General features: G+C 39.6%; 2 protein-coding genes across 7 annotated transcripts in view; one reads left to right on the forward strand and one right to left on the reverse strand.

The window, feature by feature from the left end:
- LRCH2 (leucine rich repeats and calponin homology domain containing 2) overlaps positions 1 to 15,392 on the reverse strand; it is a 123,544-nt gene that overhangs the window by 83,508 nt on the left and 24,644 nt on the right. The window lies entirely within an intron of this gene.
- Positions 4,413 to 4,752, forward strand: LOC101123893 (large ribosomal subunit protein eL36-like). The gene has a single exon (XM_055375573.1). The coding sequence runs from the start codon at positions 4,413 to 4,415 to the stop codon at positions 4,728 to 4,730; it is 318 nt and encodes a 105-aa protein (XP_055231548.1). The 3' UTR covers positions 4,731 to 4,752.

Below are 15,392 nucleotides of genomic sequence, written 5' to 3' on the forward strand. Positions count from 1 at the left end.
CTCATAAAAACAACCTCCTCTCAGTAATGCTCAACTTCCTCATTCCAAGGGATGAGGCCTATTCACTTAGCAATATAGTAAATTCCTTATTCAGAACATTAACATATGCATTACTATATATGTAATAATATATAGAGATACATATAGAGAAGGAGAGAGATACATATTCTCATTCTTAACCTTATGTAAAATTGTATAACTGGCAAAAAATAGCTATGTTTATATAATATGAAAATTTCTATTCTTCCTCCTCCCACCATAAAATTCTGAATAACTAAAAAAACAATAGAATTACTAGAAACCAAAATCTAAACTAGAAATAAATGTTTCCCAATATTCTGGCTTACCTCCTCTGGATACCCAAGCATCACACAGTTCTATTGGGGAAGAAAGTGAAGTCACTGTTTTTAGTTTAGGATATGTTTCTTTATATTTAGGGTTTTACCTCTTATTCTTGTAACTTCAGAATTCTGGGAGTTCAAAATTACTGTTTACAAGTAATTTGAAATCCTAAAAACAAAATTATGCCCAGTTTGTTATTCTGTATAATACCTAGTATTAAGTACTCATAAATAATATAGTGGTCTCAGAGATAGACGATAGTAACTTGTATTAAGATTGCAAGAATAGGGTTAAGAGAAAATGGATAAAATTTGAAATATATTTTGAAATTAGTACTCATAGGGGATGGCAAGGAGCTAGGTATGTGGAAGAAATGAGAGGAAAGAATCAAGAATGGCACCCAGGATTCTGGCCTGGACAGCTAAAATAATAATATCTAATAAACAGTGGGAGTGTAACAGGATTTTTGCAGCTTCTTCTACTGGTGAGGTTTTTGCTTTTTTGAAACAGAGGTGCAATGAAAGGTTCAAGTTTATATCTGTATAAATCGAGACATCTGAGAGAGACTCAAAGAGGGGCTGTTAAATGGGCATTAGACAGATGAATCTTGATCTCCTAAGTGAAGTCTGGGATGGATATATAAAATTGAAAGTTGTGGCCAGGCACAGTGGCTCATGCCTATAATCCCAGCACTTTGGGAGGCCGAGGTGGGCGGATCACGAGGTCAGGAGTTCAAGACCAGCCTGAAGAATATGGTGAAACCCCGTCTCTTACTAAAAATACAAAAATTAGCCAGGCGTGGTGGCACACGCTGAGTAATTCCAGCTACTCAGGAGGCCGAGGCAGGAGAATTGCTTGAACCCGGGAGGCAGAGATTGCAGTGAGCCGAGATCGTGCCACTGCACTCCAGCCTGAGTGACAGAGTGAGACTCCATCTCAAAAAAAAAAAAAATTGAAAGTTGTAGGAATATGGTTAGTTCTATTAAATCACAGAAATGGAAGGCATCACCTAATATCAGAGTATTGAATTAGAGAGATCAAGAATGGGCTATCAGGAAGGCCAACACTTAGTGAGTAGAGAAAAAACAGCAAGCAGAGAAGGCTGAAAATAATAGTCATGAGAAAACACAGTAACCAAAGAAGTTCAAAAAGTGACAGGAGGATGACCTTTGTTTTCCAAGATAGCTGACTGAAACCATTTCCAGCACACCTCATCCACTTAGAAAAACCAAAGTGGTATGTAGACAATCACACTTTGAATACATTACCCAACAGGGAACACAGGGTTCAACAGAAAAAGTGAAAGGAAACTCCAGAATCTGGGAATGAGAAGAAAAGCAGACAGCCTGTCATGGTCAAGACTGGCTGGGAACTGGCAATGAATCCCTAAGAGAGAGTGAGTGAGTATCTTTCTGCAGTCCACTTTCCCACTGGGGAATCATACAGTCCAGGCCACAGCAGAGCACCCTGACCCACCCAAATCCTGAATCTGATTTAGGGAGCATCCAAGAGACTGTGAGAAGGAACTGCTTCAAGGAGGCAACATGCCCTGGGTCCCACACAATTCCTGAGAACTAAGTAGCCACAGTAAGATGCGATTCTTAATCCTAGCTCTTAGCAAACTATGAGTGGTCCTGGGAATCTGCAGCACCAGTCTTGGCCATTGGGGAAGATCAGGTTGCATCTTGTGGAGCAGGGGCTTGAGCAGGAATGGGGATCAATGGGGAATCCCACAATCAAAACTAAGAAACGGACATGGCATGGGCTCCAGCCTCTGGCACTGGAACCAGGCTCCCAATGCTCCAATCCTGAGCAGGATGAGTTACTGCAGAGGCTTGGTCTTGAGCTGGGTGCTGGCTTCTATAGCTCATGGCTGAATTATGGGCTGGGTGCAAACTGCCATACTAACAGAACAGCCAGGTTGGCTGCCACAGATGGGATGAGGGAGGGACAGCAGTGGTCTCATCCTCCCTGGCACCCATGGCAGGACCTCAGCACAGCAGCAGTCACCTCTCACCCAAGCATTTCACCAGGGGCATGAGGACTACACTGCCTGCCCCACCCCCACATCATGGCTCATGCACGCACTTGCCATTGGGAGGTGTTGAGTACAAGCTTGCCCAGTCTGGATCCACCCAGCTTCACCCTCCTAACCCTATGCCAACATGAACTGTGGGGGCCAGGTTCTGGGTGTTCCACAACCCAATCTACCACCAGGGGCACATGAGCACCAAGGGGACAGAGACTGAGCATAAACACCCTGCTTCTACAGTCTCAGCTGGCTCTTACCTGAAAGCACCACCTTCTGGCCTAGAAGCCAGTTTGCACAGCCTGTTGCAACCACTTCCAACACAAGAGCACAGTGCATGGGAACAAGGAGACTATCTCACCACCACTGCTACCTCTATCACCCACACTACTCCAACTGCTCAGGAGCTTGAGAGCCTGCTTATCTGCCTGGTATACTGCTACTAAAACTGGCATCTGAGAAAGCCACCCAGATGCCCAAACATGAGCCTGCCTGGAAACTGCCAACACAGGAGCCAGCATATGCTGTCCCAGGTCACAAGGATAGACATACTTAGCACACCTCTGCTACCATTACAACCTGATGATGGGCCCATCAGGCATTCCAGTCACAAGCACAACTTCACCACAGGCCCCACCAAGAACAACACATTAACAGAATAAGGATAGCCATACAAATTATACAGTCTTCACTACTGCATGCACCTGGAAGCAAAGCCAGAAGGCCTTACCCAACGAACATCATTGTCATATCTTCAAGAAAAAAGTCCCCCATCCACGTGAAAGTAATTTTTTTAAAAAGATGTAACTATGAAGCCAGATGAGCAGAAACCAACATAAAGATACAGAAAACATGAAAAAGCTAAGTAATATTATGGCCTCAAATGAATGTAATAATTCTCCAGCAGTAGATCCTAACCAAAAAAGAAAAAAAAATCCTCAAAATCCCAGATAAAGAATTCAAAATATTGATTTTAAAGAAGCTCGGTGAGATGCCAGAGAAATCTAAAAACCAATACAAAGAACTCAGAAAATCAATTCAGAATACAAATAAAAACTTATAACATGGAGATAAATATCTTTAAAAGATAAAAAGCCCGAGTGTGGTGGCTAACACCTACAATCTCAGCACTTTGGGAGGCCGAGGTAAGAGGACTGCTTGAGCCCAGGTGTTTAAGACCAGCTTGGGCAACATAGAGAGAACCTGTCTCTACTAAAAATACAAACATTAGCTAGGCGTGGTGGCACATGCTTGTAATCCCAACTACTCAGGAAGCTGAGGCAGGAGGATCACTTGAGTCCAAAAGTTTGAGGTCATACTGAGCTATGATCACACCACTACACTCCAGCCTGAGCAAAAGAAAAAGTCTCTCTCTCTCTCTCTCTCTCTCTCTCTCTCTCTCACTCTCGCTCTCTACTACACTCCAGCCTGGGCAACAGAACAAGTCTCTCTCTCTCTCTCTCTCTCTCTCTCTCACACACACACACACACACAAATTCCGAAACTAAAGGATTCATTGAAGAAAATACAAAATACATTTGAAATACTAGATCAAACAGAAGAAAGAATTTCAGAACTTGAAGACAGATCTTTTGAAATAATCCAGTCAGACAGAAATAAAGAAAAAGAATGAACAAAGCTTTTTCTTTTTTTTTTTTGAACTTGCTTATTGCTTTATTTTATTTTTTTATTATACTTTAAGTTCTGGGATCCACATGCAGAACATGCAGGTTTGTTACATAGGTATACATGTGCCAATTGAGACTACATAAAATGACCAAACTTACAAATTATTGGTATTCCTGAGGGATATGAGAGATTAAAAGGCTTAGAAAGCCTATTTAACAAAATAAGAAATGAAACTTTTCCAAGTATAGCAAGATTTAGACATCCAGACACAGGAGACTCAGTGATTCCCAGGAAAACACAATGCAAAAAGGAGTTTGCCACAGCATATTATAATCAGACTGTCTAAAGTAAAAAGAATTCTAAAATCAGCAAGACAGCATTCCACCAGAGCCACCATTGCAGAGCAGCAGCAATGGCTCTGTGCTACACTATGGTCGTGGGCCTCAACAAGGGCCACAAGTTGACCAAGAATGTGAGCAAGCCCAGACACAGTCGTAGCCTCGGGCGCCCAACCAAACACACCAAGTGTGTGCGGGGCATGATCCAAGAGGTATGTGGCTTCACCCCATACGAGCGGTGCACCATGGAGTTACTGAAGGTCTCCAAGGACAAACAAGCCCTCAAGTTCATCAAGAAAAGGGTGGGGACACACATCCACACCAAGAGGAAGCGGGAGGAGCTGAGCAATGTCCTGGCCATCATGAGGAAAGCTGCTGCTATGAAAGACTGAGCTCCCTGTCCTGTCCTCTCCCTGAAATAAAGAACAGCTTCACAGAAAAAATAAAATAAAATAAAATCAGCAAGAGAAAAGCACCCTGTCACCTACATAAGGAAACTCCATTAGACTAACATGAGACTTCTCACCAGAAACCTAAAAAGCCAGAAGAGAAGGGAATGACATATTAAAAATGCTGAAATAAAAAAAAACAAGACTGCCAGCCAAGAACTCAATATCCAGCAATAAGCTTCATAAATAAGAAGAAATGAAGTCTTTCAGAGACAAGCAAATGCTGAGGAATTCATCGCCACTAAACTGGCCCTACAAGAAATGCTCAAAGAAGTCCTAAACGTGGAAGTAAAAGCGATATTCATCATCATAAAAACACACAAAAGTATAAAACTCACTGGTAAAGTAATCACACAAAGGAGGAAGAAAAAGGAATCAAATGGCACCACTACAGAATTCCACCAAACCACAAAGGCAAACATTCCAAGAAAAAGAAACAGAGAATTTATAAAACTAGAAAACAATTAATATGACAAGAACATACCCTCACATATCAATATAAACCTTGAAAATAAATGAATTAAATGCCCCATTTAAAAGATATAGATTGGCAAAATAGATTTTAAAAACATAATCCAATTATATGATGCTTACAAGAAACTCACATTACTTGTAAAGACACATATAGACCAAAAGTAAAGGAATAGAAAGACAGTCCACACAAACAAAATCCAAAAGTGAGCAGCACTAGCTGTACTTGCATCAATTAAATCAGATATTAAATAAAAGACAGTTTAAAAAGACAAAGAACTTCATTCTGTAATAAAGGGATCAATCTGGCAAGAGGCTATAACAATTTTAAATGTATATGCACCCAACACTGGAGCACCCAGATCCATAAAACAAATATCACTAGGCCTAAAGAGAGAGATAGACAGATACAATAATGGTGGGAGACTTCAACGCACCACTCACGGCATTAGACAGATCATCCAGGTAGGAAACCAACAAAGAAACATTAGATATAAATTGGACTTTATACCAAATGGACCTAACAAATTTACAGAACATTCTGCCCAACAACTGCAGAATATACTCTTTCGATGAGCACATGGAACATTCTCCAAGATAAACCACGTTAGGCCATAAAACAAGTATCAACAAATGTTTAAAAATGAAATCCTATCAATTATTTTCTCATAACACAGTGGAATAAATAGAAATCAGTACAAAAAGGAACTTCAGAAACGATACAAACACATGGATATTACACAAGCTCCTGAACAATCATTGGATCAAAGAAGAAATTAATACAAAAGATTAAAAATTTTTTGAAACAAATGAAAATGGAAACACAACAAACCAAAACCTGTGGGATATAGCAAAAGCAGTGGTAAGAGGGAAATTTGTAGCATTAAATGCCTATTATCAAAAAAAAGAAAGATTACAAATTATCAACCTAACAATGCATCTCAAAAAACTAGAAAATCAAGAACAAACCACACTCAGAACTAGCAGAAGAAATAACAAAGATCACAGTAGAACTAAATGAAATAGGGACCAAAGAAATACAAAGTATTAAAAAAACAAAGAGTTGATTCTTCAAAAAGATAAATAAAACTGATAAACCAGTAGCTAGACTAACCTAGAAGAGAAATGAACCAAATAAACACAATGAGAAATAAAAAAGGAAATATTTCAACTGATACCACAGAAACACAATAGATCATCAGAAACTATTATGAACAACTATATACTCAACAAACAAGAAAACCTAGAGGAAAGAGATAAATTCCTGGAAACATACAACCTACCAAGATTGAACAAGGAAGAAATAGAAAATCTAAACAGGCCAATAATGAAGAGCAAAACTGAATCAATAGTAAAAAAAAAAAAAAAAAATCCCAATAAAGACAAGCTCAGGGATTGTTGAGGGAGCTTGGCTGAGGGATTCACAGCCAAATTCTATCAAATATAAAAAGAAGCAATACCACTCCTCCTGAAACTGTTCCAAAAAATTGAAGAGGAGAGTATTCTCCCTAATTCTTTCCATGAGGCCACTATCACCCTAATACCAAAACTGGACGAGGACACAACAACCAAAAAAGGAAAACAGCAGACCAATATCCCTGATGAACATACATGCAAGAATCCTCAACAAAATACTAGTAAATTGAATACAGGACATCAAAAAGATAATGCACTGTATCAGTTCATTTTCATGCTGCTGATAAAGACATACCTGGGACTAGGCAATTTACAAAACAAAGAGGTTTATTGGACTTACAGTTCCAAATGGCTGGGGAGGCCTCACAATCATTGTGGAAGGCAAGCAGGAGCAAGTCACATCTTACATGAATGGTGGCAGGCAAAGAGCCTGTGTAGGGAAATTCCCGTTTTTGAAACCATCAGATGTCATGAGACTCATTCACTGTCACAAGAACAGCACAGGAAAGACCCACCCCCATGATTCAACCATCTCCCACCGGATCCCTTACACGACACGTAGGAATTATGGGAGCTATAAGATGAGATTTGGGTGGGGACACAGAGCCAAACCATATCATACACCATGATCAAGTGGGTTTTATACCAAGGATGCAAAGATCGTTGAATATATGCAAATTAATAAATGTGATACATCACATAAACAAAATTAGGACAAAAAACATATGATCATCTCAATAGATGCAGAAAATGCATTTGATAAGGTTAAGCTTCCCTTCATGGTAAAAAAACCCTCAACAAACTAGGCATAGAAGGAACATACCTGAAAAAAATAAAGGCGATATACAACAAACCCATGTATCATACTGAATGGGGAAAAGCTGAAGGCCTTCCCACTAAGATCTAAAACAAGACAAAGATGCCCACTTTCACCATTGTTATTGAATATAGTACTGGAAGTCCTAGCCAGAGCAATCGGGCAAGAGAAAGAAATAAAACACATCCAAATCAAAAAAGAGGAAGTGAAAGTATCGCAGATTGCTGACGATATCATCTTATATCTAGAAAAACCTAAAGACTCCACCAAAAAACTCTTAGATTTGATAAAGTTTCAGGATACAAAAATCAACATATAAAACACAGTAGCATTTCTAAATACCAATAATGATCTCACTGAGAATGAAATCAAGAAGTCAATCCTATTTACCACACCTACCAGAAAATAAAATACCTAGGAATAAATTTAACCAAAGAGGTGAAAGATCTCTACAAGGAAAACTATAAAACACAGATGAAAGAAATTGAAGATGACAAAAACAAATGGAAAGATATCTCATGCTCATGGATCAGAAGAATTAATATTGTTAAAATGACCATACTGCCCAAAGCAATCTACAGGTTCAATGCAATCCCTACCAAAATACCAACACCATTTTTCACAGAATTAGAAAAAACAATCATAAAATTCATATAGAACCAAAAAAGAGTCCAAATAGCCAAAGCATTGGTCTTTTGCAGCAACATGGATAGAACTGAAGGTCATTATCTTAAGTGAAACAAACCAGACACAGAAAGAAAAATATCACATGTTGTCACTCACTCATTTTTTAGTGAATGCTAAAAAATGGTGTATACATAGATATAGAGAGCAGAGTGATAGACAATGGAGACTCAGAAGGGTGAGAGAGTGGGAGAGGGGTATATAATAAGAAATTACTTAATGGGTACAATGTATGTTATTTGGGTGACAGATTCTCTGAATCCCCTAACTTGACTACTATGCATGTAATAAATTTGCACTTGTACGCCATAAATTATATAAATAAATTTTTAGTGAAAAAACAAGAACAGCCACACTGGAAGACAGTCTGGTATGCTTTTACAAAGATAAATATGGTCTTAATTCAGCAATTGCAAGCCTGGGTATTTACTCAAATAAGTTCAAAACTAATGTCTACACAAAGTCTTCACACTAACATTTATAGCAGCCTTATTCATAATTGCCAAAATTTAGAAGCAAACAAGATGCATCTTTCAATAGGTTAATGGATAAACTGTGGAATATCCATACAATGGAATAGCTTCCAGGAAACAAGCTTTCAAGCCATGAAAAGAAATGGAGAGACCTTAACATATATTGCTTCTTGAAAGAAGCCAGTCTGAAATGTCTACATATGCCAGGATTCCTAGTAAATATCATTCTGGGAAGGGTAAAACTATGGTGGTAGTAGAAAGATCAATGGTTGCCATGATTTGGGAGGAAAAGAGGGAATAAGGGAAGAGGGAGAGAGTATTGGTCCATTTTCACACTGCTGTAAAGAACTACCAGAAACTGAGTAATTTATAAAGAAAAGAGGTTTAATTGACTCACAGTCCACATAGCTGGGAGGCCTCAGGAAACTTACAATCATGGCAGAAGGCAAAGGAAGAGCAAGCACCTTCTTCACAAGATGGCGGGCAGGGCAGGGGAACTGCCACACACTTATAAACCATCAGATCTTGTAAGAACTCACTCACTATCATGAGAGCAGCATGAGGGAAACCACTCTCATGATCCAATCACTTCTCACCAGGTCCCTCCCCTGACACATGGCAATTATAATTCAATATGAGACTTGAGTGGGGACACAGAGCTAAACCATATCATTCTGCCACAGCCCTTCCCAAATCTCATTTCCTTATCACACTGCAACACATTTGCAAAATTCCATCTCAACAGTCCCCAAATGTCTTAACTAATTCCAGCATTAAGTCAAAAGTCCAACTCCAAAGTCTCATCTGAGACAAGGCAAGTCCCATTTTGCCTATGAGCCTGTAAAATCAAGTTAGTTACTTCCTATATACAATGGGGGTACAGGCATTGTGTAAATACACACGTTCCAAATGGGGGAAATTGGCCAAAATGAAAGGGCCTCAGGCCCCATGCAAGTCCAAAATACAATGGGGAAGTCATTAAAGCTTAAAGTTCCAAAATAATCTTCTTTCAATCCATGCCTCACATCCAGAGCACACTGATGGAAGGGGTGGGTTCCCAAGGCCTTGCGTAGCTCTACCCTTGTGGCTCTTCAGGGTATAGCCCCCGTGGCTGGTTTCAGGGGATGGCATTGAGAGCCTGCAGCTTTTCCAGGTGCTCGGTACAAACTGTCAGTCTAGAGGTATGGAGGATAGTGGCCATCTTCTCACAGCTTCACTAGGCACTGCCCCAATGGGGACTCTGTGTGAGTCTCCAACCCCACATTTCCCCTCTACACTGCCCTAGTAGAGGTTACCCATGAGGGCTCTGGCCCTGCAGCAGACTTCTGCCTGGACATTCAGGCATTACTACACAGCTTCTGAAATCCAGGCAGAGGTTCCCAAACCTCCACTCTTGTCTTCTAAGCACCCACAGGCCCAACACCATGTGGAGGCCACCAAAGCTTGAGGCTTGCACCCTCTGAGGCAACATTATGAGCTGTGCCTTGGCCCCTTTTAGCCACAGCTGAAGCTGGAGTGGCTGGGACACAGGGAACCATGTCATGAGGCTGCACAGAGCAGTAGGGCCCTGGGCCCAGCCCATGAAACCATTTTTCCCTCCTAGGCCTCCAGGCCTGTGATGGGAAGGGCTGTCATGGAGATCTCTGAAATGCCCTGGAGACATTTTCCCCATTCTTTTGGCAATTAACATTTGGCTCCTTTTTACTTATGCAAATTTCTGCAGCGGGCTTGAATTACTTCCCAGTAAATGGGTTTTTCTTTTCCACCATATAGGCTGCAGATTTTCCAAACTTTTATGCTTTTCTTCCTTTTTAAACATAAGTTCCAATGTCAGACCATCTCTTTGTGAATGCATATGACTGAACACTTTCAGAAACAGCCAGGTCACATCTTGAATGCTTTGCTACTTAGAAATTTCTTCTGCCAGATACCCTAAATCATGTCTCTTAAGTTCAAAGTTCCACAGATCTCTAGGGCAGGAGCAAAATGCCATCAGTCTCCTTGCTAAAGCATAGCAAGAGTGACCTTTACTTCAGTTCCCAAAAAGTTCCTCATCTCCATCTGAGACCACCTCAGCCTGGATTTCGTTGTCCATATCACCATCGCATTTTGGTCATAACTATTCAACAAGTTTCTAGGGAGTTCCAAACTTTCCCATATATTCCTGTCTTCTTCTGAGCCCTCCAAACCGTTCCAACCTCTGCCCATTACCCAGTTCCAAAGTTGCTTCCATATTTTCAAGTTTCCTTATAGCAATGCCCCACTTCTTTAGTACCAATTTTCTGTATTAGTCCATTCTCACACTGCTATATAAAACCACCTGAGACTGGGTAATTTATAAAGAAAAGAGGTTTAATTGACACACAATTCTGCATGGCTGGGGAGGCCTTAGGAAACCAATCATGGTGGAAGGTGAAGAAGAAGCAAGCACCTTCTTCACAAGGCAGAGGGCAGGAGGAGAATGCTACGCACTTATAAACCATCAGATCTCATAAGAACTCACTATCATGGGAACAACATCGGGGAAACCACCCTCATGATCCAATCACCTCCTACCAGGTCCCTCCCCTGACACATAGTGGTTACAATTCAATATGAGATTTGGGTGGGGACCCAGAGCTAAACCATATCAAAGAGTGATTAATACATGGATCACAGAATTTTCAGGGCAGTTACACTCTTCTATGTGATACTGTGATGATGCATACATGACACATGCATTTGTCAAAACACATACAACTATACAACACAAAGACTGAATCCTAATGTATAGACTTTAATAATAAAGTATAGCTTCATCAATTTTCATCATCATCAAGGGTACCATATATTGGTTCATTAATTGTAAAAAATACATTACAAAAATGTAAGATGCTAAAAATAGGAAAACTATGAGCTGGAGAAAAGGAGTATGGGGTACCTGTAATATCTGCTCAATTTTTTTGTAAACCTAAAACTTCTGAAAAATAAAATATGAAATAAAAAGTCAGCTGGGCATGGTGGCTCACGCCTGTAATCCCAGCACTTTGGGAGGCTGAGGCAGGTGAATCACAAGGTCAAGAAATCGAGACCATCCTGGCCAACATGGTGAAACCCTGTGTCTATTAAAAATACAAAAAATTAGCCAGGCATAGTGGCAAGCACCTATAATCCCAGCTACTTGGGAGGCTGAGGCAGGAAAATCACTTGAACCCGGGAGGCGGAGGTTGCAGTGAGCCGAGATCACGCCATTGCACTTCAGCCTGGGCAAAAAGAGCAAAACTCTGTCTCACAAAAAAAAATGCAAAAAAAAATGAAATAAAAAGGCAAATAAACTACCAAAAAGGGACAGAAAAATATACTAAAACATCAGTATTAATAACAAGAATAATTTAATGATTTAAAGAATATCAAGACATTACTAATCTACACATTTTTCATGCTTCTTTATGTTGGTTCCCCTCCAAATAAAAGATTATTTAGTTAAATTACAAAGTAATATTAGAAGCTCCCTCAGGGAATTTAATTAAATGTGCATTCATGAACTATTTTCTGGATGATTTCATGTATTTATTTAGTAAACACCACTTAAAATTATAATTATTATTCTAATTTAATGGAGTTAAATTAAATAAAGAATAATAAATCTTGCTGGGAACAGGCCCCCAAATCTGGCCATGAACTGGCCCCAAAACTGGCCATAAACAAAATCTCTGCAGCACTGTGACATGTTTGTGATGGCATTGATGCCCACACTGGAAGGTTGTGGGTTTACCGGAATGAGGGCAAGGAACACCTGGCCCACCCAGGGCAGAAAACCGCTTAAAGGTGTTCCTGAACCACAAACAATAGCATGAGCGATCTGTGCCTGAAGGAGATGCTCCTATCGCAGGTAACTAGCCAGACCCACCCCTTTATTTCAGCCCATCCCTTTGTTTCCCATAAGGAATACTTTTAGTTAATCTATAATCTATAGAAACAATGCTTATCACTGGCTTGCTGTCAGTAAATATGCAGGTAAATCTCTGTTCAAGACTCTCAGCTCTGAAGGCTGTGAGACCCCTGATTTCCCACTCCACACTCTATATTTCTGTGTGTGTGTCTTTAATTCCTCTAGCGCCGCTGGGTTAGGGTCTCCACAACTGAGCTGGTATCAGCAAAATCTAATTCTTAGGTGTTTCAGATTTAAAATCAGTATAAACATCCTAAGCATTGGGTAAATACAATAACAGTGCCAAAAAAAAAAAAAAAAACTCAACCTTGGAAAGAAAAATGGGAAATAACATAAAACTATTTGTATCTTAATTTCTTGAACTATCTCACACTAACAGCATCTCATATTTTCCATCAAAAAAGTGAAGATTAACTTTTATATAGCTATAATTAATAAAATTTAAACTGATTTAAAATGTTTATCTTGTGATATACAATAAAGGAGCTTTTTAAACATTAAAAATCACTTAATTAACATGTATACTAGGGCAACTAGAAAAATAAAATATGACTAATAATGAACAAATAATTGAGAAATACATGCAAAACTGGTATTTTAATTGAGTTCCAGCAAAAAATTAAATAAATAAAAATTCCACCTAAAAATCGGGGGAAAAAAAAACAGCTGGGTGCAGTCGGTGGCTCATGCCTGTAATCCCAACACTTTGGGAGGCCCAGGTGGGAGGATCATTTGAGCCCAGGTGTTCCAGACCAGCCTGGGCAATATGGCGAAACCCTATCTCTACAAAAAAAATACAAAAAGTAGCTGGGCATGGTGCATGCCTGTAGTTCCAGCTACTCGGGAGGCTAAGAGGTGGGAGGATGGTTTGAGCCCAGGAGGTTGAGGCTGCAGTGAGCCATGATCACGCCACTGCACTCATGCCTGGGTGACAGTGAGACCCTGTCTTTTTCAAAAAATAAAAATAAATAAAAATCGGAAAACTGCTCACTTATTCCTCCGTGGGAGATTCACTTCACAACAATTTCAAAGCCTACCTTCTTAGGCAACAAACAGCACTTGGGAAAAGACAATTATAAAAATGGTTAACCTTTTCCACATAAAAAAGGACATTAAAATGTGTATTTATCTTCCTGTTGTAGGCTGAATGGTGGCCCTCAAAGATATCAGACCCTAATTCTGGAACCTGTGAGTGTTATCTTATATGCTAAAGGTTTTACAGATGTAATTAAGAGTCTTGTGATGAGATTAGCCTGCATCATCCATGTGGACCCTAAATGCCATCACAGGTATCCTTATAAGAGGAAAGCAGAGGGTAAACCAGACAGACTGAAGAGGGGGCCATGTGGAGAAGGAGGCAGCCACTGGAATAATTGTGCCACACAATGCCAGTAGCCATCAGAAGCTGGAAGAAGCAAGGAATGGATTCTCCCCTAGAGCCTCCCCATAGGGAGTGCGGCCCTGCCAAAACCTTGATTTTAGCTCAATTAAATTTGTTTCTAACTTTCAGTCTCCAAACCTGTGAGAGACTAATTTTCTTTTTTTTAAACTATTAAGTTTGTGATAATTTGTTATGGCAGGCACAAGAAACTAATATACACCATAATGATAGTTTATTGGAATCAATAAGAGAATGATTGTAAATATTTTTTAATTACATAGCTGTGTATTTTTTTCTTGTGCAGTATCGATATCTCAGTTAATTAGCATCCAAAGGGATAAGCACCTTTATAACCACTAAGCTGTTTTTCTTGTCTCATTTTTAATCATAAAATCCAGTATTGGCAGTAAATCAACAGTAGACAGATTGCTGTGTCCTGTTTCCTGCCTTCCTTCAAGACATTCCTTGTAAAACTGCTGGCAGTCTATTAGAGACCTTGGTCAATAATCTTAAGTAACCCAATCTAAATTATGTTCTGTATCACTCTTGAGCTTCAGAGGTCAAGGAAGCTAGAGAAGAAGGAGAGGAGTCAGATGGAATGGAAATCTGCTGTCTCCCAAGCTGCACCCACAGAGCCACAGATTGGTCTATCTGCGGCCCATTGAAATTCCTGGCCCACTGGCTACCATTTCTGCCAAATATACAAACTGACTTTCAGAAATTATACTATTATACTATACTAATTATAGTCTTGTCTTATCTTATTCAGTGTATAAATGGGTAGAGAGAGCTTTTTGCACAAATTGTTAAACTTAAGTTTAAGTGCTGTTTAATAATATAGATTACCATAGTCTCTCCTTTTAAAAAAATCCTAGGTAATATTTGAAAGCCTGACACACTTTTATCTCTGGCCCTAAAAATGCCATCACGTGTATCCTTATAAGAGGAAAGCAGAGGGAAATTAAACAGACACATTAAGGAGAGGGCCATGTGATTTTTACCTCTGATAAAATTCCTAATAATGAAGTGTGCTGTTTGAACACATCTTCATCATTACAGTAATCACCATAGAATTGTCTGCTTGAAGGAACATGGGAGTTAACGGAGAAATAACTTGAAATCAGAACTCTAAATTCACATCAAGAATAACCTAAGTGGAATTGAGGCAAATATTATACACATACGCCCTATATGCTAGATCACAGTACTGTGCACTTTGCATAGATTATTTCTAATCCTTTTAACAATCTTGTAAGCTAGTTACTGTTTCTCATTTAACATACTGATATGGTCTGGCTGTGTCCTCACCAAAATCTCATCTTGAATTCCCATGTGTTGTGGGAGGGACCTGGTGGGAGTTAATTGAATCACAGGGGCAAGTCTTTCCCATGCTTTTCTCATGATAGTAAATAAGTCTCACAAGATCTGATGG

This window comes from Gorilla gorilla, chromosome X, assembly GCF_029281585.2.
Source record: "Gorilla gorilla gorilla isolate KB3781 chromosome X, NHGRI_mGorGor1-v2.1_pri, whole genome shotgun sequence".
In the NCBI taxonomy this organism is placed as follows: domain Eukaryota; kingdom Metazoa; phylum Chordata; class Mammalia; order Primates; family Hominidae; genus Gorilla; species Gorilla gorilla.

Coding starts and splice junctions, on each gene's coding strand:
- LOC101123893 (XM_055375573.1), top strand. CDS start 4,413: ATGGCTCTGTGCTACACTATGGTCGTGGGCCTCAACAAGGGCCACAAG.